General features: G+C 35.3%; 3 protein-coding genes across 3 annotated transcripts; 2 read left to right on the top strand and 1 right to left on the bottom strand.

Moving 5' to 3' along the window:
- Window positions 1-4,061: 4,061 nt before the first annotated feature.
- On the top strand, window positions 4,062-10,669 carry LOC140799601 (serine carboxypeptidase 24-like). Its single transcript, XM_073153980.1, has 9 exons — window positions 4,062-4,480; window positions 6,788-6,895; window positions 6,983-7,078; window positions 7,209-7,301; window positions 7,526-7,611; window positions 8,326-8,735; window positions 9,148-9,243; window positions 9,369-9,474; window positions 10,224-10,669. The coding sequence occupies exons 1-9, from the start codon at window positions 4,225-4,227 to the stop codon at window positions 10,365-10,367; spliced, it is 1,395 nt and encodes a 464-aa protein (XP_073010081.1). The 5' UTR covers window positions 4,062-4,224; the 3' UTR covers window positions 10,368-10,669.
- Window positions 10,670-15,850: 5,181 nt separating this feature from the next.
- LOC140800479 (putrescine hydroxycinnamoyltransferase 1-like) lies at window positions 15,851-17,487 on the top strand. The gene is made up of 2 exons (XM_073155294.1): window positions 15,851-16,350; window positions 16,559-17,487. The coding sequence occupies exons 1-2, from the start codon at window positions 15,880-15,882 to the stop codon at window positions 17,441-17,443; spliced, it is 1,356 nt and encodes a 451-aa protein (XP_073011395.1). The 5' UTR covers window positions 15,851-15,879; the 3' UTR covers window positions 17,444-17,487.
- A 2,218-nt stretch (window positions 17,488-19,705) lies between these two features.
- LOC140800253 (hydroxycinnamoyltransferase 4-like) lies at window positions 19,706-23,911 on the bottom strand. The gene is made up of 2 exons (XM_073154934.1): window positions 23,437-23,911; window positions 19,706-20,729 (listed from the first exon to the last, which is right to left on the bottom strand). The coding sequence occupies exons 1-2, from the start codon at window positions 23,836-23,838 to the stop codon at window positions 19,851-19,853; spliced, it is 1,281 nt and encodes a 426-aa protein (XP_073011035.1). The 5' UTR covers window positions 23,839-23,911; the 3' UTR covers window positions 19,706-19,850.
- Window positions 23,912-24,179: the final 268 nt, after the last annotated feature.

Below are 24,179 nucleotides of genomic sequence, written 5' to 3'. Positions count from 1 at the left end.
AAATGTACAAAAATTAATTGAGCAATCGTAGAAACAAGATACTTTACGTAGAAAATTTTCTAAAAACTATGATAAAAAAATCATAGATCCTATTCAAGATCAAACTAATCACTAATATGAGTATAGTAATTACAAGATGCTTATAAATAACTCGTTGATCTCCATAATTCTGTCTATAATTATTTTCCCAACTCCCTCATGGATGTACTATTTTTTGTGATCGGTTCAAAACCTCAATAGCCATTGAATCAACGACCCTTGAGATGAACTCCCACAAGATGCAAAGTAGATGAGATGTATAAAAAATTTATTTAGTATCTTCTATCACAAATTCTTCCAAAGCCTTAATAATGATCTCCAAAATACTCCAAAAAGTAAAGAAATAGATGTCTTAGAGTTAGGCCAAAAATCCTTCTATATACCTCTACCACAATATATAAAAATTGCTCTTAAAGCAATGCAAATCAACATCATGACACTCTCATGTGTTAAAAGGCTTCCTAGAAAAACTTTTTCAGTCATTTTTTTATCTTAATAGAACCATCTTTAAATGCCTAATATATAAAAAAATCTATGTCGTATGTGTTATAACTATATATTTTTGGATAAAACTTTACAAATTAGTATTAATATAAAAACATAACCATTTACAACAACATATTGTAAAAAAAATTTGTGGAAATCCTTTTTACATCTCTTTCATTTCAAATTTTATCACTTTTCTAATTTGAATATCACAAATATTTCAATGATACAATATAAATAGTAAAGTGGTCAAAAGTATAAAAGTTTTTAACAAAAAAATATATCTCTCCGCTGTTAATTTTGGACAAAATGAGTTAAAGAAACAGGAAGTCACTTTATATATTTTAGTCTATCTATAGGGAAAATATATAGTTTTCGTAAATCTTAAGTACCAACTTGGTCTTGGGAATGCAATAAGAAACACAAAAAAGAGATCGCATGGGACGTCACTCTTATCAGCTTCTCACTAGGAGACAGGCAAAATAGCCCAAGAGGTTGCCCTCCAAATAGAGTATTCTTTTAGTTTTTTTTTGAGTTGGCATGGGTATACTGTGTAATGGTCAAACACTATGGGGCCCAAGAGGATTAAAGTTATAAGAAAGAGGACCCCATGCATTGAGGTAATGAACTAATTCCATCTTACCAACCATAGAGAAAAATAAGAAGGAAATGGTTATGCCAACTAATATACTTCTCCCTTTTGGTGGACAAACTATTTATTTGGATCATAACTAGATGGGCCATGAACATGCTAGAGTTTGTATACAAAAATATTTTAAATTGTTATAAAAAAAATTTATATGATCCGACCTCGAGAATCTAGTCACGTTAAATCAAGTCGAGTCCAATTAATTGATTTTGCTTCTTACTTTTAAATTTAAATTAAATCAGATAATCTATATATGTAAGCCCAATAATGCAAATTGAATTTTCACCCGCTATGACTTTACTTCTATAAATAAGAGGGATCGTTGGTTATTTATTATTATTAAATAAATATTGATTTAAGTTAATTTTATTACCTCGCATTTAGGAGTAGATTTAATATAGAAACACTAATCATACCTCCACGAGCCACCTACATATACGGTCCACCTCCATCACTCATGACCGTCCACCACCCACCGACGATTGCTGCAATGTCGACATTTCTATTTCTATCTAGTTTTGACCTTCTTCTACTATTTCAGGCATATCTTTTCATCCCGACATCAGAATCACTTCATTCTAAAGCCATAGATTTGATAGGCTATTACCTATAAAAATTCTAAATTTTTCATGCTAATTGATGAGTTCAGATTTGATTTGTAATAGTAGTATCATAGTCGTCATTCTTTGGTCAACGGTGAACATGCGATCCAAAGCAAATCTGAGAGAGATCGCTATTATAGAGGATTAAAAACTCATCTCCATCCCTATGGAAGCTTCTTTGACGCCACCACTACTAGTCACCGCTATTGACGAACCACCCGTGTGGGCGAAGGCAATACTTGAATCCATGAGATCTTTGAAGGATCCAACAAATAAAGCCACAAAATATACCATGGAGAACACTGAACTACTCGACAAGGCATTGCAAACCTTGACATAGGCCATCCTGGCAAAGCACCACTGCCCATCGTTGTCAGCCATGTCGAAAATCCATTGGTGGTGAAGAGCACATTCACTAATTACCAATAGTTTGGCTTATCGGTAGGAGTTTGAATAGATCTATAACTAGGTCACCAACTAGTTAGAGTTGGCTCTGAAGAGCACATTCATCAATGAGCTCTGGACTGACATTCAAGCTGATTTCAAAGCCTTGAGGTCCATTATTTCTAAAGAGACCTTCTCACTAGCGATTCCGATGAAGTCCAAATTAGATCAGCTGAATTAGATCCGCAAGGAAGAGAAGATGATCATGGCCCATGCCCAAGGCCCACTAGCGATTGCACCTACCTCGGCCTAGCCTGCACAAGTGGTCCAGTAGAATCAACAACAGATCACGTGACGATTCATGCCAAATGACTTGGAAGACCATAGGCAAAAGGGTTTGTGCTTCTATTATGATAATTGCTCTACTCGGGGTCACTAGTGCAAGCGTCAACTAACTCAAGTCATGTTCTTCGGCGGTCTTGAAGAAAAAGAAGAACTTGAGTCCTCCGACTAGCATGAGAGGCTATACGAGTACAAGAATGTGAAGGATTAGTCACCTTGAAAAGAAGTGTGTGGTGGATTGAGTACAATCCTACCACGAGGGTCGAGACAGTTAGGTTGAGTCAAATTTACTTAATTAATTTTAAATTTAAATTAAAGCAAATAATTTGCGTATCTACGCTAGTTGGATCCAGTTTGCTATGACTCTACTCTTATAAATAGGAGTGGTCATGGATTATTATTATCATGAAATGAATATTGACTTTAATTAATTTTATTACCTCATATTTACTCTTTTAATCGTAGCCATTTATTTTCCTAGGAATAGATCTAATCTAGAAACCCAATTTCTACCTTCATGAGCCACCCACTCATATGACCGACCACTATCTCACAGCTATTCACCGGCCGACGGCCGCCATAATACCAGTATTTCTATTTCTATCCAATTTTGACATTCCTTCACTGTTTCAGTCATATCTTTTTATTCCGACCTCGGAATTACTTCATTCAAAAGTCATTAGATACAAGACTTATGAGGCTATTAACCACAAATTTTTTTGAATTTTCCTACTAACAAATTGTCACAGATCTAGTTTGCAACAAAAAAATATTCACCATTATATCAAACCAAGAGTAACTTAAAAGTACAATGATCTTTAAAAATAATAATAGTAATAATTAAAAGCACATGATGATTTCTCGTTAAGGACGTTGATGAGATTTACACAATTTTATTGCCTAGTGTTTTTATATATTTAGAATTGATACTAACTTAAACATAATATTATGCACAGAGTATCAAAGAGACAGATGAATAATTTCAAGTTCAAATTTTATGGGCACTGATTTAATTAGTGTGGCGCGCGCTAAATTCTAACCTTAAGCCTCCACAATTGATCAATTCTTTAAGTGTAATTTTGTCATTTTAGAAATATTGTCTTCTGCATAATATCATATTCTTATGTTTTTGTTCTTTAAACATCGCTAATATATGTGTTAAATTTTGGGCTAAAGGTAACAGTTGTATTAGTTCCCAAACTTGTCCTACTTCCACCTAGGAAAGCTCACACGATAAGACCAACATCTTGCTCCTTACCGAGTGCTCAAACCTCTTTATGTTGTTCAACAAAACCCCAAGTCTCTTCACTTCTCACCGAGTCCCCAAGCTCATCTACCTTCATCCACTTACCTTTCCACATTCACACACAAACAGATCTAGAGAGAGAGAGAGAGAGAGAGAGAGAGAGAGAGAGAGAGAGAGAGAGAGAGAGAGAGTTCTGCATTGGATGGGATTGCATTTATGGGTCTATCCTTTGGGCTAACTCCATCTCTGAAGCAAATATTAATGGCAATGTAGGACGTTATCTACCCTTCTCTCACCTATAACCCACACATATATGCACGCCATTGTTAAATGCACTGCCATATCATCTAGAAAGGAGGCCTAGCTACCAAATCTAGCATCAGACTCAGAGCCCATCCAAACTCCAAAGCCTATAATTGTCCTTGTAATCTTATATATATGCACCCCTACTTGAGTGACCAGATAAGGAGTTAGAGATGGAGAGGTGTTCCCATGCCACATTTGGCTTCATATCTCTCCTCCTCTTGGTAGCGATCACCAGTTCATCTGGAGCACTAGATGAACAAGATCGTGATAAGATATGGGCACTTCCAGGTCAACCACCAGTGTCTTTTAAGCAGTTTTCTGGCTACGTCACTGTGAACAAAGAGCACGGAAGGGCTCTCTTCTACTGGCTAACTGAGGCTACCATTGATGCTGATGAGAAGCCACTTGTTCTATGGCTAAATGGAGGTTAGTATTCTTTAATTATTCAACTATATCTTCTCATTCCCATTTTGCTTTATCTTTTCTATCATGAATGATTTAACAAGGTTTGTAAATCGAAAAGGATTTGATAAAGAAAATTTTTGAATTATTAAAACTTGTAGCAAGACTTAAACACAATCTCAATTCTTCTTCTGCTTCTTCTACCTCCTCTTCTTGGTTTGCTTATAGTTTCGTGAGTTGTTTGGAAGCGACGTTGATTCCAAAATGATGAGCAAATTGAGAAGACTAGTGTTTAGGTCGACAACAACTACCACAATAAATATACGAGCTAAGCTATAGGCACAACTTTATGACCCCTCTCGATCAAGTGTCCACGAGGCACGTGACAAGGCTGCAGACGTGGCAACTCGGGAGCCGACACAACGGATGACGCCTGCTCCAGAAGACCTCACAGCTGATCATTTACAACTCAACCGGCGCATGTTAGACTAGAGTACTCGGATGTGCTAACGTGAGCTCTGGGGAAGTGTTAACGGCAAAGTCCAGGGTATTTGCAGTTTGGCTCTTCTGATGTGTTTACTTGGATTCTTTTCTTCCAAACTTGACGAGCTTCACTTAACATGTGAGAAGTACTGCTTATTATTCTCTGAGCAAAAGATGCATCACTGGAATGATAGCTTCTGCCTCAGTAGACTATAGAGATTATTCCAAGTTAACAACTTGTTCACAGTTATATATTCTTTAGTACCTCTCTCTTGATCACCTACTAAACTTTTGCTACTGTCTTTTGTTCTTTATCCCTTCAATCTCATTTTATTCTCTCTCTCTCTCTCTCTCTTTTCCTTGACTAATCTCACTTCTTATATCTGAAAACCTTATCATGAGATCTTTCTCACTCCACCAAAAGATTCACAAATCGCGTGAAGGATATCGCAAGGATGCTGCTACATGCTCCTTTGCAGTTACTTCCAATCCATTGCAGCAGATTCATGTGACATAGAGATCCAAATCCCTGCAGCCCTCCTCCTTTATCTCTCACCGCTCCCTATTTTTATTCTTTTTGTTTCATCTCATGTCATCATCACAGTGGATGCAAACACAGGAATACAAACAACACAACCCCACAACTCTCACTGCTGCATGCAGTAACTTTTTTCTGCTTCACAAACCCCACCTTGATGCCTTTTCCTTTTTGAGTTCTTAGTCTTAGCCGAAGGCTGAGAGAGAGGAATAATGACTGCTCTCTCTCTCTCTCTCTCTCTCTCTCTCTCTCTCTCTCTCTCTCTCTCTCTCGCGATCGTCTTCTATTTTCTATTATATATGTGTGTAAGTTTTTGACTTGGTTATGGGAGAGAGGTGGGACAAGAAAGAGAAGCGTTACTTTAGGGCACGCGTTGGGATTAAAGGTAGGGAAAAGGAGATATCCTTTTAAAAAGGGGCTTAAAATCTTTCATGCCTCTTTATGTGTGTACATATATCTATAGAGAGAGAGAGAGAGAGAGAGTGGGTGGGTTGGGTTTGGACTTTATGATGTTTGGTACCTTGGCTTCTACTTGCTAAAGTGTTATTTCATGTCTCATGAGATACAAAACATCAGTAGGGAAAAAGAAACATATGATAGTGTGTACACATATATATTAGTGTGGTAATAATTCAAGAGGGACGGTACCATATACTTTTCTTGATTAGCATTAATTGTTGTTTGTCTGAGGAATAAAAGCTAGGTAGCACATCAAGAGGACGCATTGCAATTTGCTTATATTTATCAGAAAAATTAGTTGGAAGTTCCATTATTAGAACATCGCTAATTTCCAATTGATTGGTGGGTATACATGCATAAAAATATTCTTCTCGTGGTATCTAATGGAAAGACCTCCTTGTGTATTGCTGGAAAGTATTAATTATGCACAAAAATTGCGAATCATATACTGTATATAAATTTAATGATTGTTTCAAAAGCAAGTCATGGATAAAATTATAGCCTGTTTGTGCCTTGTGATTGGAGAGGGCTCCAGATGGAAAACAAGTTTTGTGGTTTATGCCACCTTACATATGTAGCTTATTATCTCTTTAGTGGATTAATCTTGCTAATATAATTTTTCATTGTTGATGTCTATTCTTAAAAGTGAGAATGTAATAATGTGTTGGTTAAACTAAAGTTGCTGGGATTCGAACGAATCCAAAAATACTCGTCCAACATTCCATTCGCCTAATTGTTCTCAATATACTTATTTATCAAATGACTATGCCTAAACTTGTGAGGAGAATTGTTTTCCAACTAATTATTAAACAACATCCATTCATACGTTTAGAGTTTGGACTCTTTAACAGGTCCAGGTTGTTCTTCGGTGGCTTATGGTGCATCAGAAGAGATAGGACCATTTCGGATTAAGCGCAATGGTTCATCATTATATCTCAACAAATACTCATGGAACACAGGTCAAAATAAATTATTAAATTCAAATATCATTTTACATAGTCGATCATTTCAATTCTTAATCTAAACCAATTACATAATTTTTACAGAAGCAAACATTTTATTTCTCGAATCGCCTGCCGGTGTGGGCTTCTCCTACACGAATTCTAGCTCGGATCTTAAGACTTCTGGGGATGAACGAACTGGTATATATATTTATGTATCATTAGCATTGCTTGTTAATATAATTGAATGCATTTATTTCTTTTCAATATCTACAAGTTTATTGCACTAGTTCATATATATATATATGATCATGTTCATTTCGAGATGCAGCTCAGGATGCACTGAAATTTTTGATCGGTTGGTTTTCGAGATTTCCACAGTATAAAAATCGAGATTTCTACATTTCTGGGGAGAGCTATGCTGGTGAGTGTGGAGATATACAAACTTTTTAGAACGTTATGAAATTAATTTGCACTATGTAAGGAAATATATATATTTTTTCACATAAATATTTTACTATAAAATCATAGAAAAACTTCATAGAGCATATGTTACTAAGGCCTGTCTAAGATTTCATATGTCCTCTTAAATTTCATAGTTTTATCTACTAACCGTATATATCTTCTAATTATTTTTTTCTATCTTAGGGCACTACGTCCCTCAGTTAGCAAAGAAAATTGTGGATTACAATAAAGCTTCATCAGAAGATTTCATCAACCTCAAGGGATTTCTTGTGAGTATTAATTGCATACTTAACCCTTCTGCTATCATTTATTTATTGGCAATGAAAAAAGAAGCATCACCTTTGTAGTACTTGGAAGCAATTACCTGATGAGAAATCCAACCATATTTAACCAAATATTTTTTGATGGTATAGTCAAATATGAAGATTATGTATTGAGATAAAATGTCTCTGACCTTTTATAAGGAACTTTAATGTATTTACATCCTATATAGCCTTTTATAAGGTGGATATTTATCAACTTATTCCTCCTTGTAAATTTATCCTTGATCCACCCTCTTTTGACTTTAGAGATATTATAATTGTCAAATATATCAAGTTACATCAACTCATCTCGGGTGTTTTTAAGAAAAATACAAAGTCAATGATAAATACTTATATGAGATGTCAATAATAAAGATAAAATATAATGTGCAAACTAGAAAATTCTTCTTCTTTGGGCCTTGTTTGGAGGCCAGAGCCCAAACTTTGAGTAGCCCAACCAACCTTAACACAAACTTTTAACTAGTTTGAAACTAAGATTTTGGCGGCTCTAGTTAGACTTGTTTGTTATAAACGGAAATATCGACATATATATATATATATATATATATATATATATTTGAAAGACTGAACCCTTTTATTCGGTCCATGATTAGCCCACCGACGCACACCTCTTTCTACTAGAATCCATGGTCTGATAAAAACTTTCCCGGCCATGATCAGGTCGGCAACGCCGTCACCGACAACTACTACGACAGCCTCGGCACCATCTCCTACTGGTGGACTCACGCCATGATCTCCGACCGGACCTACCGATCGATCCTCACGTCGTGCAACTTCAGCGCCACCAAGACCTCCAACCGCTGCGACGACGCCGTCAACTTCGCGATGAACCACGAGTTCGGCGACATCGATCAGTACAGCATCTACACGCCTTCCTGCAGCGCAGCCTCCAACTCCACGGCCGGCCGGCGGTCGCCTCTCAGGCTCAAGAACACCCTCCTCCGCCGCCGCTCTTATGGCTACGATCCGTGCACTGAGAACTACGCGGAGAAGTACTACAACCGGGCTGATGTGCAAAAAGCCATGCATGCAAATACTACTGGCATCCCTTACAAATGGACTGCGTGCAGGTAAGACTACTGTTATTAGTCACTAACTGCCATTAATCTAGACTATGGTTTATTTAATTTTATGAAAGAATTGACCAAAAATACTCCGAAAAACTTTATTAATTGTACTTATTTAGGCCATAAAAAAAGAGCTATAGCTTTCTTCATTAAACATCATCTCCAATAGACACGATAGAATTCGAATTCATAATCTTAATCATGAGTCAGTAGGAATCGACCATTAATTGGGCCACTGTGGTTGACCTTAACAAGCTAAGGAAACAAGAAAAAAAGGAGATAAAGGTACTATAGGCTTTCGATGATAAAGTTGGTATCTCTCTATTTTATTAGAGAATTTGTTAGTTTGAATTAATCCATAATATTATATTGTGACATATTAGTGCTTTATTGCTGTTTGTTTGTTTTCCTACAGTGATGTACTTATCAAGGAGTGGCGAGATGCACAATTTTCCATGCTACCAACATACAAGGAGCTTATCAAAGCAGGGCTAAGGATATGGATGTTTAGGTAAGTGCTAACAATTAAAGTGTACAAATAATTAAAACCTATTAATGTATAGTTTACAAGAACCAATTTCTTCATATATATATATATACATATGGTGTGATTTTTGTATCACTTTTGGATCTCAGTGGTGATACAGACTCGGTAGTTCCAGTAACGGCGACGAGGTTCTCAATCAACCATCTACGTCTAAAGGTCAAGATCTCTTGGTATCCATGGTACACGGGTGGACAGGTGAGTTAATTGTAATATGGTCTTAGATTAAAGGGATATTTCTTTGTTAACCCCATCTTTTATTTTCTTAATTTTTCAATTCTATCTTGCCTTTTCTGACTGTTATTTAGAGAGAAAAAAAATTCATCCATTAGATTTTTTTTCCATAGAAACTGATATCCCATGTTAAACTATCAGTGATCCTTATGTTATTCTTTGGTTAAGTACATTCTAGCCTCATATATTTTGGATGAAAATCATCACTATGAGTCTATTTCGTCTCGAAATTTTGATTTAATTGCTACTGTTAAATTAATTTTTCATCCAAAATTAATAGTGTCTGTGCCTTTCATCTAAGAAAATGTCACCATTCTAATAAAATTTATTTCATTTCCCTGAATATTTATGTTACCACTAATTAAGTTACTCTGAAATTTTCTCTTTAATAACATATTTATTTGGCATAAGCACGGTCATTTTAGTTACTTTTTATCTTTGTTAAATATGTTTGCAATTAAAGTTCAGTCAAAGTTCAAAGAATACACAAAGTGATTTTTGTCGAAAATACATGGGGTAAAACATATTTTAACCCTTTAAAATTAATATCGAAGAAAACATGGTTCAAATAGGATACCCTAAAAAAGCTAGGGTCAAACCAAAATAAAGGAAAAAAAATGTAAGGGTTAAAACAAGAATTTCCCTATATAATTATGGTCTTATTTTCTTTTGATAATGTTCTTATGGTGTTTGGTTTATGTAAAATTGCATAGGTTGGTGGATGGTCTGAAGTCTATGAAGGGTTAACATTTGCCTCAGTGAGAGGAGCAGGGCATGAGGTGCCATTGATCCAGCCAAGGAGAGCATTTCGTTTGTTTCAGTCATTCTTAGCAGGGAAACCATTACCAAAGTCTTAGAAAAGCCATTAAAGAGATGCGCCAATTCATCTATGTCTCTACTTCTTAAGCAGATGGATGGAGAGATAGGAGGATACTTGGGAGTTAGAATTAGCTACTAAAAGTGCTTGGGGAAATCTCTAAGCTATATATTATGATAAGTGGCATATGATTTGTGATTCATTGGAAGTAGAAATCACTCCCTAGGGGAACCATGGGGTCAGCAGTTGAAAGGAAATTATTCATTTCAAAGACTTCCTATATTTCTTGCCATGTGTATGCTTTTCTTCATTAAATGAGAAATAAACTTGTTTTACGATCAATCAGCTCTTTTACAATTGCTACAAAGACCTGTGAGGGCAGAGTTTTTTTTTTTTCCCCCTTCTTTTCTAGAGAATAAAGCTAATAACTATTTATTTATGTTCTTAAAGTAACAAACTTATTTTGCAATCAATTAGCATGGACTTGTTATCTTACTTTCCTTAATGTAGGACTTTCCAAAAGGCCCAGAATGGTTTTGCCCCATTCATTTGTTGAATAAGAATAGGCTTATACTAATGAAGCAATGGAAGTAGGGGTGAAAACGGGTCGGATTAACTCTGACCCGACCCGCTATTCGACCCGATTCGGATCGGATTCGAATAAAAAATTTCTATCCGATTCGGATACGGATACAATTTTTAAAAAAAATTCGGATACAGATTCAGATACAGGTCGGAAATATTTTTCGAGTTCGGATACAGATATCGGATATCCGTTTACCTGCATATTTTTTAAGATTTATAGTTTTTATTTGCTTATTTAAATAGTAAATATTAATATTGTTACTAATAATATGTTATATATTATTTATAGAGATTAATTTCTCTAATTTTATAAATTTGACATACAAAAAAATTATTTGTCATAAAACTCTTAATAATTTTGTATAAATTATATCTAAATAAAATATTATAATTATTTTAAATTTAATCAATATCCATTTAAGATCCGATCCTCTATCCGAAAATTATTCGTATCCGTTTAGTTAAGATATGGTTTTAAATTTTGCTATCCGTCAAATATCCGTATTCGAATCCGTATCCAGACTAAAAATATAGATCCGGATATGGGTTGAGTACTATCTGATCAGTATCCGATCCGTTTTCACCCCTAAATGGAAGTATGAAACAATCACTTAGGCATATACTGGTATAGTAATGCATACTTCTCTCTCCTCATCTTAGATCTAATATTTTTATATTTACTAATTACTATTTTACTTTTGAAAGACATTATTTCAATTAACTATCATTTTAATTATTTTCCCTCTTTCTTCTCTTCTCCTCATTCATTCATTATAAAAAGTATTTTAATCTTTTTATCAACTTATTATTTTAACTTATATCATATCAAATATAATGATTACACATTATATTAGTATACAATTAAATAGTAGAGTAACTTAAACTGGCATAAGTTCTCTTATGCTAGAATAATGAATTAAAAGAATTATATTAATACTGACTTTATTCTGTATAAGTGAAAGAGGCTTGTCTTGAGGCATGTTGTCATCACCTCGGTTGGAAGTAATTCCAGAAGTAGATCGATCAAATTCTAAATTCTTCTCTGCCTACCGCTACCATCTTATCCCCCCACAAGACTCTAGTCAAACTAAGGGGGCCCCTTTCTAGAGGACTGAACATGCTATATGAACAGTTGGATGCATCATGAAGAGGAACTAAGTTAAATGAGTTTGCGTATAGTTTAATCAGGTTCAATCATTTAGTCAATCCCTCTAACTTGATTATTAAATATATTGTGTTCATGTTTATTACCACAATTTGATTAACCCGTTTATAACCATATCCGCTAACTTGTTTATATCACGATAACCGTTCATGTCCCGACTAACCCGTTTACGACTAGATTAATTCATTTATAACACAAAAAAAAATCTATTTATAATCTGAATAAACTCGTTTACAACTTGAATAAACTCATTTATAATCTGAATAATTTATACCACCCGTTAATTCGTTTATAAACTGAATAGCTTATAAAAATTTAAATAATTTGTACCACTCGATAACTCGTTTATGACTCGTGTAAACCGTTTAATAGATGGATCATATTAATGTTTAAAAATTCTAACTCGTTTAATAAACAAATCGTATTTTTGTTTGCATTATTATGACCCAATCCGAATCTATCTCAATCGGAACCGGCTAACCTGACTCGATTGTCACCCCTAATTAAGAGGAACTTATACTTAATATGAAGGAGTCTGACATTTGCAACTTTCTAGTTGGTGAAGCTTTGGCACTTCTTGAAGATCTCACAGGAGTTGTACATACATAGAAGAAAACCTCACTTTCTCTAAAAGAAAGTTTTTATGCTTAGGCGGGCTTTTTGATCGTCATATTTGGATTATCTAAAAAATAATCACCATGACGTAAGTCTTTGTTTTTCGGAGCGATTAAAAGTTCTTTAATTTTTTAATTGATAAAAATAGGCCTTTGAATTATAATTTCAGGCTTTTTTATTAATTTATCTTTTCTCTAATTCAATCCAACCGTTTAATCACGATGCACACATTGTTAAAAATTAGAGCGTAACTTTTGCATAGACGATGCGTATAAATTATATAGGTGATGCATGACGTATTTTTAATATCTCGATGCGCATATTGTTGAAAATTACAGTATATATTTTGCATAGATGATAAAAATAAATTACATGGATGACACATGACGTTTCTTTTAAATTTCAATGTGCATATTATTGAAAATTAGAACGTACCTTTTGTATAGACGATGCATATAAATTACGTAAGTAATATGTGACATATATTTTAAAAATCTCTATACGCATATTGCTAAAAATTAAAGCGTACCTTTTGCATAGGCAATGCGTATAAATTACATAAGTAATGTATTTTTTTAAAAATCTCAATATACATATTGTTGAAAATTAGAGTGTACAGTTGTATATAGATGCGTGACCTTTTTTTAGGACACAACATTTTAAAAAAAAATTGTTAGGATTAATACCGTCAAAAAACCCAAAATTGTAATTTAATAATTTGAGATATATATTTCTGAGAAAATTGAAGGAATTTTTATTACAAATCGCCCTTTGTTTTTTGATTGCTAATTTTTCTTTAGATATATAATATAATATTGGGTCATATTACGACATGGAAATACAATTTAACTTCGTTGGTGTGCACCAAAGCTAGAAAGTAGAAAAAAAATAAGCAATAACTTCTTGAAAGTCCGTCATTTTATGCTGTTTAGATGTAAAAAAAATAACATAATTAATATAATAATTATCCATTTTCACCTGACACTTCCAAATTCTACAAAATGCTAATAACTAATGGCTGCTTATAAATCTCGAATGTGTCTGCCAGTATAATCCAAGTATATTTTGTTCTTCAGAGGAATGTGTTTCTGGTGCTGCCCAGACTTGTCCTCTTAGTTTGGTACCAGAACTTGAGTCCCCTCACTCCCTGCTATGGGATCTAGATCCAAGTTTACATTGGATTCTCCACATATATATAGCAACAAGTATACTTTTTATTACGGTCCCCTCGTGAAGATGATGATCACTGTTTGTATAACATATATACTAGCAAGTTGTGCCTAATATTGCATCAAAGCTTCCTGATGTTAAAATCACCATGAAGCTTGGAAGTTAGAGTAAAGAGAAGCTGGAAATTTATCATACTTTTATTCCATACAATTAGGTCAATGTCTAAAATGCCGTCGTAAATTTTTATTTACGTCGCTTAGCTTCCTTGTAATTCAAATCTATATAAGATCATTAAAGACTAATGGTAGCAATAATTCTCTATTAAAAGTGTTACACGTTTGGCTATTTAGATTTTTATGTTATCTTATTTTAAAATATTTATACCGTCTAAAATGTAAAAGTGAGAAAGATCGGGATTAGAAAAGAAAAAGACAAAATTATTTTCACAAGAAAAAGACATATTTGTTAATTAATTGCTACAAAATGAAAGGGTATTTGAGTCTTTTTATAAATAAATTAATATCGATGAAGCAGTTGTATATAGGTTGAAACTATAATAATAACATTCTGAATTTTAGTCTAACTACATAAGTGTAAATTATATTTTCCCCTTAAGTTTGTTATCGTTACCATTCTATTACATAGATATTTGTTATTTAATATATCAATTGTATTTATTATATGCCCACGATGAGCTCTCTCCCAATTTAATTTCCATAGCATGATCATAATAATTATGCCTGCTGTTTATAGACACGCATTCGATAATCCTGCCCCAAGTAGATCTATTGATCAAATTGATTATAATAAAATACGTATTTTAAATTTTAATATATCTATGGATAGATTCTCAACCTACGAGTTTTAACTCATTTAGCACTTTATAATTATATTAGCGATTTATATTTAAAAATTATTAGTTATATAGTTTGCTAACACACTTAATTTAAATTTATTATCAGTATCACTTAGTTACTCGATTTATATATTAAAAATAACTAATTTTTTGTGTGACTTACAATTAGCTTACTTACTCACAGTCTATCTATAAAAATGAGTTAATTATATTTTGACCTCGCAGTTATAGGAGTTCATTCATAAGTATAAAATAAGAATAATTATAATTAACCCCAAAACTAGACAATTTTTTACATATATCTCTGGACTTTTTTTTTATCCATATAATACCGTTGACCTAAGAAAAATCAACGTAGATTTCACCATTATTTTATGGACTCTTTGAGTAAAAGTTATCTTAAATTAGGGATATTTGTGGAAAAGAAATTTAGAAAATATTCACAAAAAACAAAATGTAATTAACCCTTTAAAATAGAGGGGCACTGTTAGCACAATACAAACAATAATGTAACTGGTTATTTTAATTTAAAAAAACGTGTGATAATTAGCAGGAAATATTACAAATCAGAATATATAATTTATTTATTTTGTGATTTACACTCTATTTTTTAGGACATTTTTTTTTCTTAAATTTTTATTCAATACTTAGTTATTTTAACTAACCGACATTAATTAAATTACTAAAATACTCCTACTATCTCCTCCCCTTCTTTCTACCGCTCTATTATCTTCCTTCATCTTTCCCAACCTCCTCTCACCGTAGTCGTCAACACCGTCATTTTATCTCCTCCTCCTCCTCTTCTTCTTCTTCTTCCTCTCCTTGTTCCAATTGGAGGTTTCCCAGAGAAGGTGGAGCGAGTAGAGCATCTCGACAACTCTGATTTTAGGATCAACACTTTCGACTTAGGCATGATGAAGGAAGATATGAGAAAATAAAATAAATAAAAGAGACAAGGGAAATTTACGTATTCTATAAATTATTTAGTATATTATAATAAAATATTTTTTGTTGATACTATTCAAGTTAATTTAGGCTGTTGAACGAAAATTAGAAGAAAAATAAAATAAGGAATTGAATTATAAAATTCTCAAAAGGAAATGTGAATGACAAAATTGGCAAAATAGGGGGTGTGATTTATAAAATTTTCTAACTAGTGCAATGATAAGTGAGATAAAGGGAGAGGGAAAGGGAGAGGGAGAGAAGGGGAAGTCTCTTGTATGTTTGCAAGTGATGGAAGTGAAGGTATTGGAATCCAGCTTAGTAGTCCCAAGCGAGGAGACTCCCAAGCATGCACTATGGCTATCAAACCTAGACCTCTTAGTAGCCAGGAGTCACACACCAACGGTGTACTTCTACAAGCCAAATGGGGATCCCACCTTCTTCTCACCGGAGACGATGAAGGCCTCCTTGGCCAAGACCTTGGTTTACTTCTATCCCTTGGCCGGCCGGCTTGCCCTGGACCGGACCGGCCGGGTCGAGATCCAGTGCACCGGAGAAGGGGTTCTGTTCGTCGTGGCTAGGTCGGAAGCCACGGTAGAAGATTTGGGGGAGTTCGTCCCGTCGACTGAGACGAGAATGACGTTCGTGCCCTCTGTGGAGGCTGGGAATCCCATCTTGGCCATGTTTCAGGTGAGTTCTTCGGTGTCTTTCCCCCCTTTTTTCTTGTTAATTGCGTTGAAAATATCAAGTGTTCGTATCCAAATAATAGGCTCACTAGCCTCACTAATCTTTATCTTCAAACCGTTTCCTTTGGTAAAATCTTTTATCCATCTGAAAAAGAAAAGCAAAAGGAAAATGGCAAAAACTATACTCACAAATCGTTTGAACTTCGGTGCAGGTGACCTTCTTCAAGTGCGGGGGCGTGTGCTTGGGAGCCGCCGTGCACCACACCGCCGCCGACGGGCTTGGCGCGCTCCACTTCGTCAACACCTGGTCGGACATCGCCCGGGGCGCCGAGGTCACCGTCCCTCCATCAGTCGACCGCACGATCCTCAAAGCTCGATCCCCACCGTCTATATCCTTCGACCACGTCGAGTACCACGCCCAAACCCCACCACAGCCCAAGTCCCCATTCGACTCCACGATCCTGAAGATCTCTAAAACCCAACTCAATTCCCTCAAAACCACTAAAGGAGGCAGACCCATCTCCACCTTCGCCGCGGTCGTCGCCTTCGTCTGGAAATGCGCGTGTAAAGCCCGCAATCCGTCGAACACCCAGCAGACGCGGCTCTACTTCACAGCCGACGCCCGCACACGTGTCAGTCCGCCGCTCCCCGCCGGCTACCTCGGCAACGGCATTTTCCGAGCATCCGCCGCCGCCCGCGTCGAGGATGTCCTATCCGAATCGATCCAATCAAACGCGGAGAGGATCCGCGCGGTAGCTGCTCGACTAAATGACGAGTTCATCCGCTCGCTTGTCGACTACTTGGAGGGCGTCAGCGATGTGAAGGGGTTGCAGAAGGGGAACTGGGCGCTCCCAGGGACGGATATGTGGGTTATCAATTGGCAAGGATTGCCGATTTACGAGGCGGATTTCGGGTGGGGGAAGCCGGTTTACATGGGAAGGGCTTGTTTGCAATTTGCCGGGTTGGTGTATATCATGCATAGCCCTGGCGAAGAAGGTGGGTTGTCTCTTGCCGTGGCGTTCGAGCCGGAGAACTTGGAGACGCTTAAGAGGGTATTCTACGAGGATTTGGGTGGTGTCGAAGGAGTTCAGAATTGATGGTCTGTTTAGGGTGCTTTTTGTCATTTACTTCCGATGTATCATGGTTAGTTTTCATGTATGTAATTTATACATACATGCTTTTTGCATAGTCGATGTTAGTATAAATTACTTCCGATGTATCACTCTTTTGTCATTTAAAAAGTCTCGGCGAGTCTTAAAAAAAAATCGACACACATCAACTATGCAATTTATACTAACATCGTCTATGCACATATAGGCTCTAATTAATTAATTACACATCACCTATATAATTTATATGTATCGCATATATTAAAAATATACTATAATTTTTAAAAAAAGTCACACATTATCTATATAATTTATGCGCATCACTTATACAAATTATATATTCTAATTTTTAATAATAGCACATCGAGATTTTTAAAAAAATATTACATCACTTATATAATATATACGCATCGCTTATACGAAATATACGTTTTAATTTTTAATAATATATATAGAGATTTAAAAAAATATCACGCATCGCCTGTGTAATATATAGCATCGCTTATGCAAAATGTATGCTGTAATTTTCAACGATATACATATTAAGATTTAAAAAAAAAGTCACGTATCACCTACGTAATTTATATACATCGCTTATGTAAAAATTATGCTCTAATTTTTAGCAATGCGCACATCGAAATTAAAAGTTAGAGAAAAGATAAATCGATAATAAGGTGGCCTATTTCTGCTGATTAAAAGAACCGAAGGATTTTGGACTGCCCCTGAATTTTGCTAAATACCATAAATAAAGGTCTGATTTATGAATGTGCCTGATTCTTGGCGTCGTCCATGACTCTACTAGAGTTTGTTCCACTCCTCCTTACCTACCGCACCTTTTGTTAGAAAAACTTAGCAGGAACAAAACAGAGGAGATAACAAACTTAGTTCTTGATATTGCTTCTATTTTTCACAAACTGGACTTACACTTAGTGAGCTCTTTATATATAAAGCTTGCACTAACAACAATTAACATGAGAATAAGATCAGATCCACAAAAGAAACTTTCAACAAACCCTCCCTTAAACTGAAAGTGTTCAAACATTCAGTTTAATTTTTACGAGACACGTCCTTGTGACCTTGATCTTCCATAGTGCAGACACCAAGCAATTTTCCGAGTTTATAAACGAGGACACTAACTTCAGGGACTTGATGAATATATTACCAACTTGATCTTCACTTTTACGGTAGATGAGGTCAATTACCGGATCATTCGTGAGGTCTTTTAAAAAATGAACAGTTATTTGCACCGAAAACTTACTTAAATTTTGATTTGATGAGTTATGATCATTTTTTGTTTCTCTTGCACCTGAGATTTATTTTTCATTATTTTTCTTTCAATTTTATTTTTTCTATAATTTAGTTCCTCGTTAAAAATTGACGAGATACTATAAGAGAGAGAAATGACTATATACTCATCTTCTTTTTCATCATCATCATCATATTCTTCTTCTTCTTCATCTTCTACTTCATATGCTGCTACTAATTTTTTTTCTTACTATTTTTCTTCATCTTCTACTTCATATGCTGCTGTTAATTCTTTTTCTTCTTCATCTTCTACTTCATATACTACTGCTAATTTTTTTTACTATTGTTCTTCTTCTTCTTCTACCCATTTTTTTAATAAAATAAATAATTAGTTAGGATTAGTTAAATAAATAAAAATGCAACTCTACATTATTATTATTTATTTCAATATAAATTTCAATGGTTAAAATATGTAAGAGATTATTTTTCTAAAACAACGCAGAATTAGAATTACATAGTTTAATTATCAAATTTATAGTTTAAGTACACATTTTGTACTTAAAATACAAAATTTTAGTTCTGCATAGTTTTAGAAAAATATTCAAAAGATAATCATCTGATGTCCAAAAATTATTAAATTAATTGGATAAAATCTGTGACTTCATGATCTAGAATTTTTTTATTTGGAATTTCTTTAGATTTCAAGTCGGAGCTCTCGCTCCATTTTTAGCTCCATATTTAGAGCCTTTGGAGCAACCGTTCGAGATGCGGTTAGAAGGAAGGGAAGTTCATTGTCTTTTGGAGAGTAGGATAACCCTAATATATTTAGAGCGCTTAGCTCCATTCCTCGGTAAACTGATAGATTATTAAGGGCCAAGTTCTTATGGAAAATGATAAGCTATGAATGCCAAGGCTTGTTATTTCAACATTTGGGGCTTGGGCTGGTTGTGAAAATAATATGACGGTAATACAATACTGAATGGATAAAAATTCGACCATACAAAATTTGCAAAACGATGTAATAATCATCACATATTACACTCACCCACATTTTATTCATCACAATATGCAAGGGTGAACCTTAAATACAACCATTACACAATAAAGGCATCATAGTTAAGTCCAACAATTCATGTATCCTCGAGGAGAACTAAATCGCACTCCTAAAAATTGGCTCGTAAAATAACTTCTTAAACTTCTCCATGCTCTCCTGCTCCAAACTCACCACCACATAAATCCCCCCATTCTTCCTCAAACTCTGAATCAAATAAAGAAATCCATTCCCATAAAGCTGCGCCCTCGACATGAAAACCGGCAATCCCCACCCGAAGTCGGCATCGTCTACGGGCATCCTGAGCCAACTCACTACACAAAGCTTAGTACTCGGCAATCCACTCCTGGACGACAGCTTCGTCGTATCCACTAATTCCAAGTAGTCGATGACTGACCTCACGTACTCGTCGCCGACGCCGTCTGTAACGCTTCGGATCCGCTCGGCTCCGAACCGAACCGGATCCGACACGAGATCCGCTACGGTGGTTGAGACCGGCACGCGCATAACGGCGTTCCCGAGGTAGTGGGGCGGTAACGGCGGGTTGACGCGGTTACGCACGTCGATGGCCATGCAGAGTTTCGTCTCTTGGTCCGGAGAGAGGCCACGAGCGAGACACGTGCAGCGCCACGCGTGCGCCACGATGGCTTGGAAGGTGGTGAAGTGGTGACCGAAGCGGGTCTTGAGGAGGGCAAGCTGGCGTGATGAGAGCTTGAGAGTGGCGGCGGCGGTGGTCTGGGTGGAGGAGGACGAGGAGGAGAAAGGGTGGAGGGTGTACTCGGAGTTGAGGACTCGGACGGCGGGGGGCGAGCGGGCGTGGAAGAGGGTGCGATCGAGGAGGGGAGGGTGGGGGAGAGGAGAGGCCCCGCGGGCGATGGCGCACCAGGTCTTGATGAAGTGGAAAGTGATGCGGCCGTCAACGGCGGCGTGATGGATGGCGAAGCCGAGGACGGCGCCGCCGCCTTTGAGGTGGGTTACCTGCATGCATATTGGTGTTTCCTTATCACTTATCACATCAGTAAAATTGAGTTTGAATTTATAAAACCAAAATAATTTTAGATTGTAGCATCATCTAATTTTAAATGCGTCGAACTTTGAAATTGCAGAATTTAATCGTTTTTTTTTTTAAATTTGATTTACAGACATTCATTGTGAATAAAAAAGGAAATCTTTTGTAAGACTAATTCAGTAACAGGGATAAAGAGGTGGGTTTTGGACAAGCCACCTTTCCTCAGAAAAGTAAAACTAAATAATGCTCATTTACTGAAAAAAATCTTGATAAAAAGATTTATCATGTTCCTTTATCTTAGTTCTGAGTTGGGATAAGAGAAATAGGAGAAAAGATAAAGAGTTATACCCTATTGGCAAATGATAGTTTTACTCTCAATCTTCTATGGAATGCATAGTTATTGGTAATGAATCAGACATAGCTGTCCGGGAAGGTCTTAAGGTGATAAAAAACCATCAACTAACTAATATCTGGATTGAGACTGATTCAATGATCCTCAAAAATATACTCTGCGAAATACACCAGCCACCATGGGTGTTGGAATCTATCGAATACATTTATTCTTTTAAAAGCTTATTAAATATAAAGTCACCCATGTGTTTAGAGAAGCCAATAGATGTGCGGATTAGCATGCTAACACATGAGGACTTGGGAATTTGGTTGTATGTGGGTTGGGGCAATCCCCCTGATCTCAATGGTGCTTAGTGTAACCGAGGTACTTAATCTATAAACCTTATTTTACTTAAAAAAAGATCAGACATTGATCTAACTAAAGGTCGAATCAGTAGTTAAACAAGTGAGTCTCTCAATTGAACTACTAATTTATTTAAATATTTAAAATATTTAATAATATATTTCTAATTCTAAAAATAAAAAAAATCCTAAAAAAGCAATATGAATGTATTTCTTTCACTATTTAGCCATTGTTTAACCAATATTTAGATTTAGGGTTAATTTCACTTTACTCCCATATAATTTGGCTCAATTTCACAAGATTCTTATGTATTTTTAACTCAAACACTTAACCCCGTGTTATCTTGCCTAAATACAACCATCTTTTTATTATAATTACCAAATTATAGGTCGAATTTAAAGATTCTACAAAATTACAGAGGATTTGATAAATTTTCTGTCGCATCTATAATAATATTAATCAAATTTTAGATGATTAGAAAGTATGACAATACAAACAGCTATTCAATATATTTAAGATATTTTTATCATTCAAAATTTGATTGTTATTATTTTAGATGCCTTGAAAAATTTATTTAATTATCTATAACTTTGCCTTAATGAGGATCCTTAAATTCGTTCTTTAATTTAGTCAAATATAAAGTTAGACAAGAAATGTATAAATTTCAAATTAATTTTTAAGTATGAATTTCTAAACTACCATGAGTAGACAAGAAATGTTATAACCCTTTTTGTATGGAAAATAAAATTATAAATATCTACTATACGTCAAACTAAGAAAAAGACAATAATATTAATTTAATTATTTTTATTTCTTATCCTGACCATCACAATCAAACACATTTTTCTTATCCAACGTATTTATTAGATAATATTCTTATTTTTCTAGCTAAATGTCAAATAAGGTAGCACCATTCTTTATATTGTAATAAGTTCTTAATTTATCCCTAGTCTTATTTTCTTTGGGATAATGTTTTTTGTTGACTGAAAAATAGAGAAAAAAGAAATGAAAAACTGTTTGTAAGTTCTATCACCTTATGATGTTGGGATAAAAGAAGAGTGTTTACTTCCCTAAAATAATCTATTTTTTTATCTAATTTTAATTTTAGCTTATTGCCCCTGTTAGAGTGATATTTCTCATCTCTTTTTAGTCTTTAGACTAATCATAGATTAGACATAAGAATGGCTAAGGCATGCATACATAAACATAATTCATTTTAATTTGTGCTCACCACTATACACTAGAGTGGTAGTCGTAATTACCTTTTTATTAAATACTTCTATCTATTTGTTAAATATAATAAATTATAACTGCTTATTAAAATGATGTTACTGTAAACTTTTATAGCTTTATTTCTTTCGCTCTTAATCAAACAGACACTTATTCCCCAGCGCTCCCATAATATATATAAAGAAGGAGGAGGAGGAGGAGGAGGAGGAAAGATGAGGAGAGGTGGCGGCGGCAGCGGCGATGATGACGACAGCGACGGTAATGGTGGAAGAGATAGGTGAGAAAAATGGTGGATAAACGTAGAAAATGAGAGGAAATCGATGGAGCTCTTTTAGAATATGGCAAACTTGCCGGCTTATTTGACTACTAGAAAGTATCAGGTGACTTCTTCAATTTATTAAATAATATAAGATCTCTTCAGCTACAATACTCAACTCTACCGAGATCACATAGTGAAAAAGATCAATCTCTATGCAAGAACAAATTAGCTTTTTTAATTTTATTTTTTAAATTTAGCTCTACTTCTCTAACGAGTACTACTACTCAGCATTGACTTACTTACAACTGAAACAATGTTATTGAAAAAAACAGTCGCATTGACTTCAGCATTTGTATTACTAGTTTTGAATAAAATAATTTAATTGAAATCAAGTCTACAGTGTTGAAATTGGGACAAAATTAGGGTTCCTAATATTTTGAAAATAAATTTCAAAAAAAAAAAAAACAGAAAGAAGAAGAGGGGAATTAATCACCTGGATCATGAGGAGCACACAAGGCGGGTCAGCCGAGTCAACGGAGGGGACGAACATCTCCCTCTTCTCCTTCGACGGCACGAACTCCTTGAACTCGTCCAGAGTCGACTCGGACCGGGCCGCCACGAAGAGAACCCCCTCGGCGGAGCAGTTAATCTCGACCCGGCCGGTCGGGTCCAGCCCGAGCCGGCCGGCCAAGGGATAGAAGGGCACGAGGGCCTTCGCCAGAGCACTCTTAACGACACCAGTGGAGAAGAAATCCGGACTCCTATTGGGACCGTAGAAGTAGACCAACGGAGTGTGACCCCGCGCCGCCACCACGTCCAGGTTCGATAGCCATAGGCTGTGCCTGGGGGTCTCGGAGATCGGGACCACGAAGCCGGACTCGAGAATCTCCGTCATCTTAATTGCTTCCGTTTTCCCTGTGTTTGTCTTTTAATCGATGAGTAGTCGTTTGATGGTTCTGCCCTTTTTTTTGTTTTTAAGGGAAATTTGTATATAACACCCTAATGTTTAGTTAAATTTATATTTACTGTCTACGTTTTTACTATTTTTCAGATGAATCCTATAATTTAATTAATATTTACAGAAAACACCATGTATTAAATTTTAAAAATATCAAACTATAGTATAACCATAAATATCCTTTTTTATGCTAAGTAAATACTATTAATAGATATTTTACATTATATACGTGCTTTTTAACTATGATAATAATTTATTAGGAATATCTTATTAAAAAA

Source organism: Typha latifolia, chromosome 13, assembly GCF_019914945.1.
Source record: "Typha latifolia isolate L0001 chromosome 13, TyphaL0001v2, whole genome shotgun sequence".
Lineage (NCBI taxonomy): Eukaryota > Viridiplantae > Streptophyta > Magnoliopsida > Poales > Typhaceae > Typha > Typha latifolia.
Note: the sequence above shows the minus strand (reverse complement) of the source record. Positions and strands in the feature narration are given on the sequence as shown.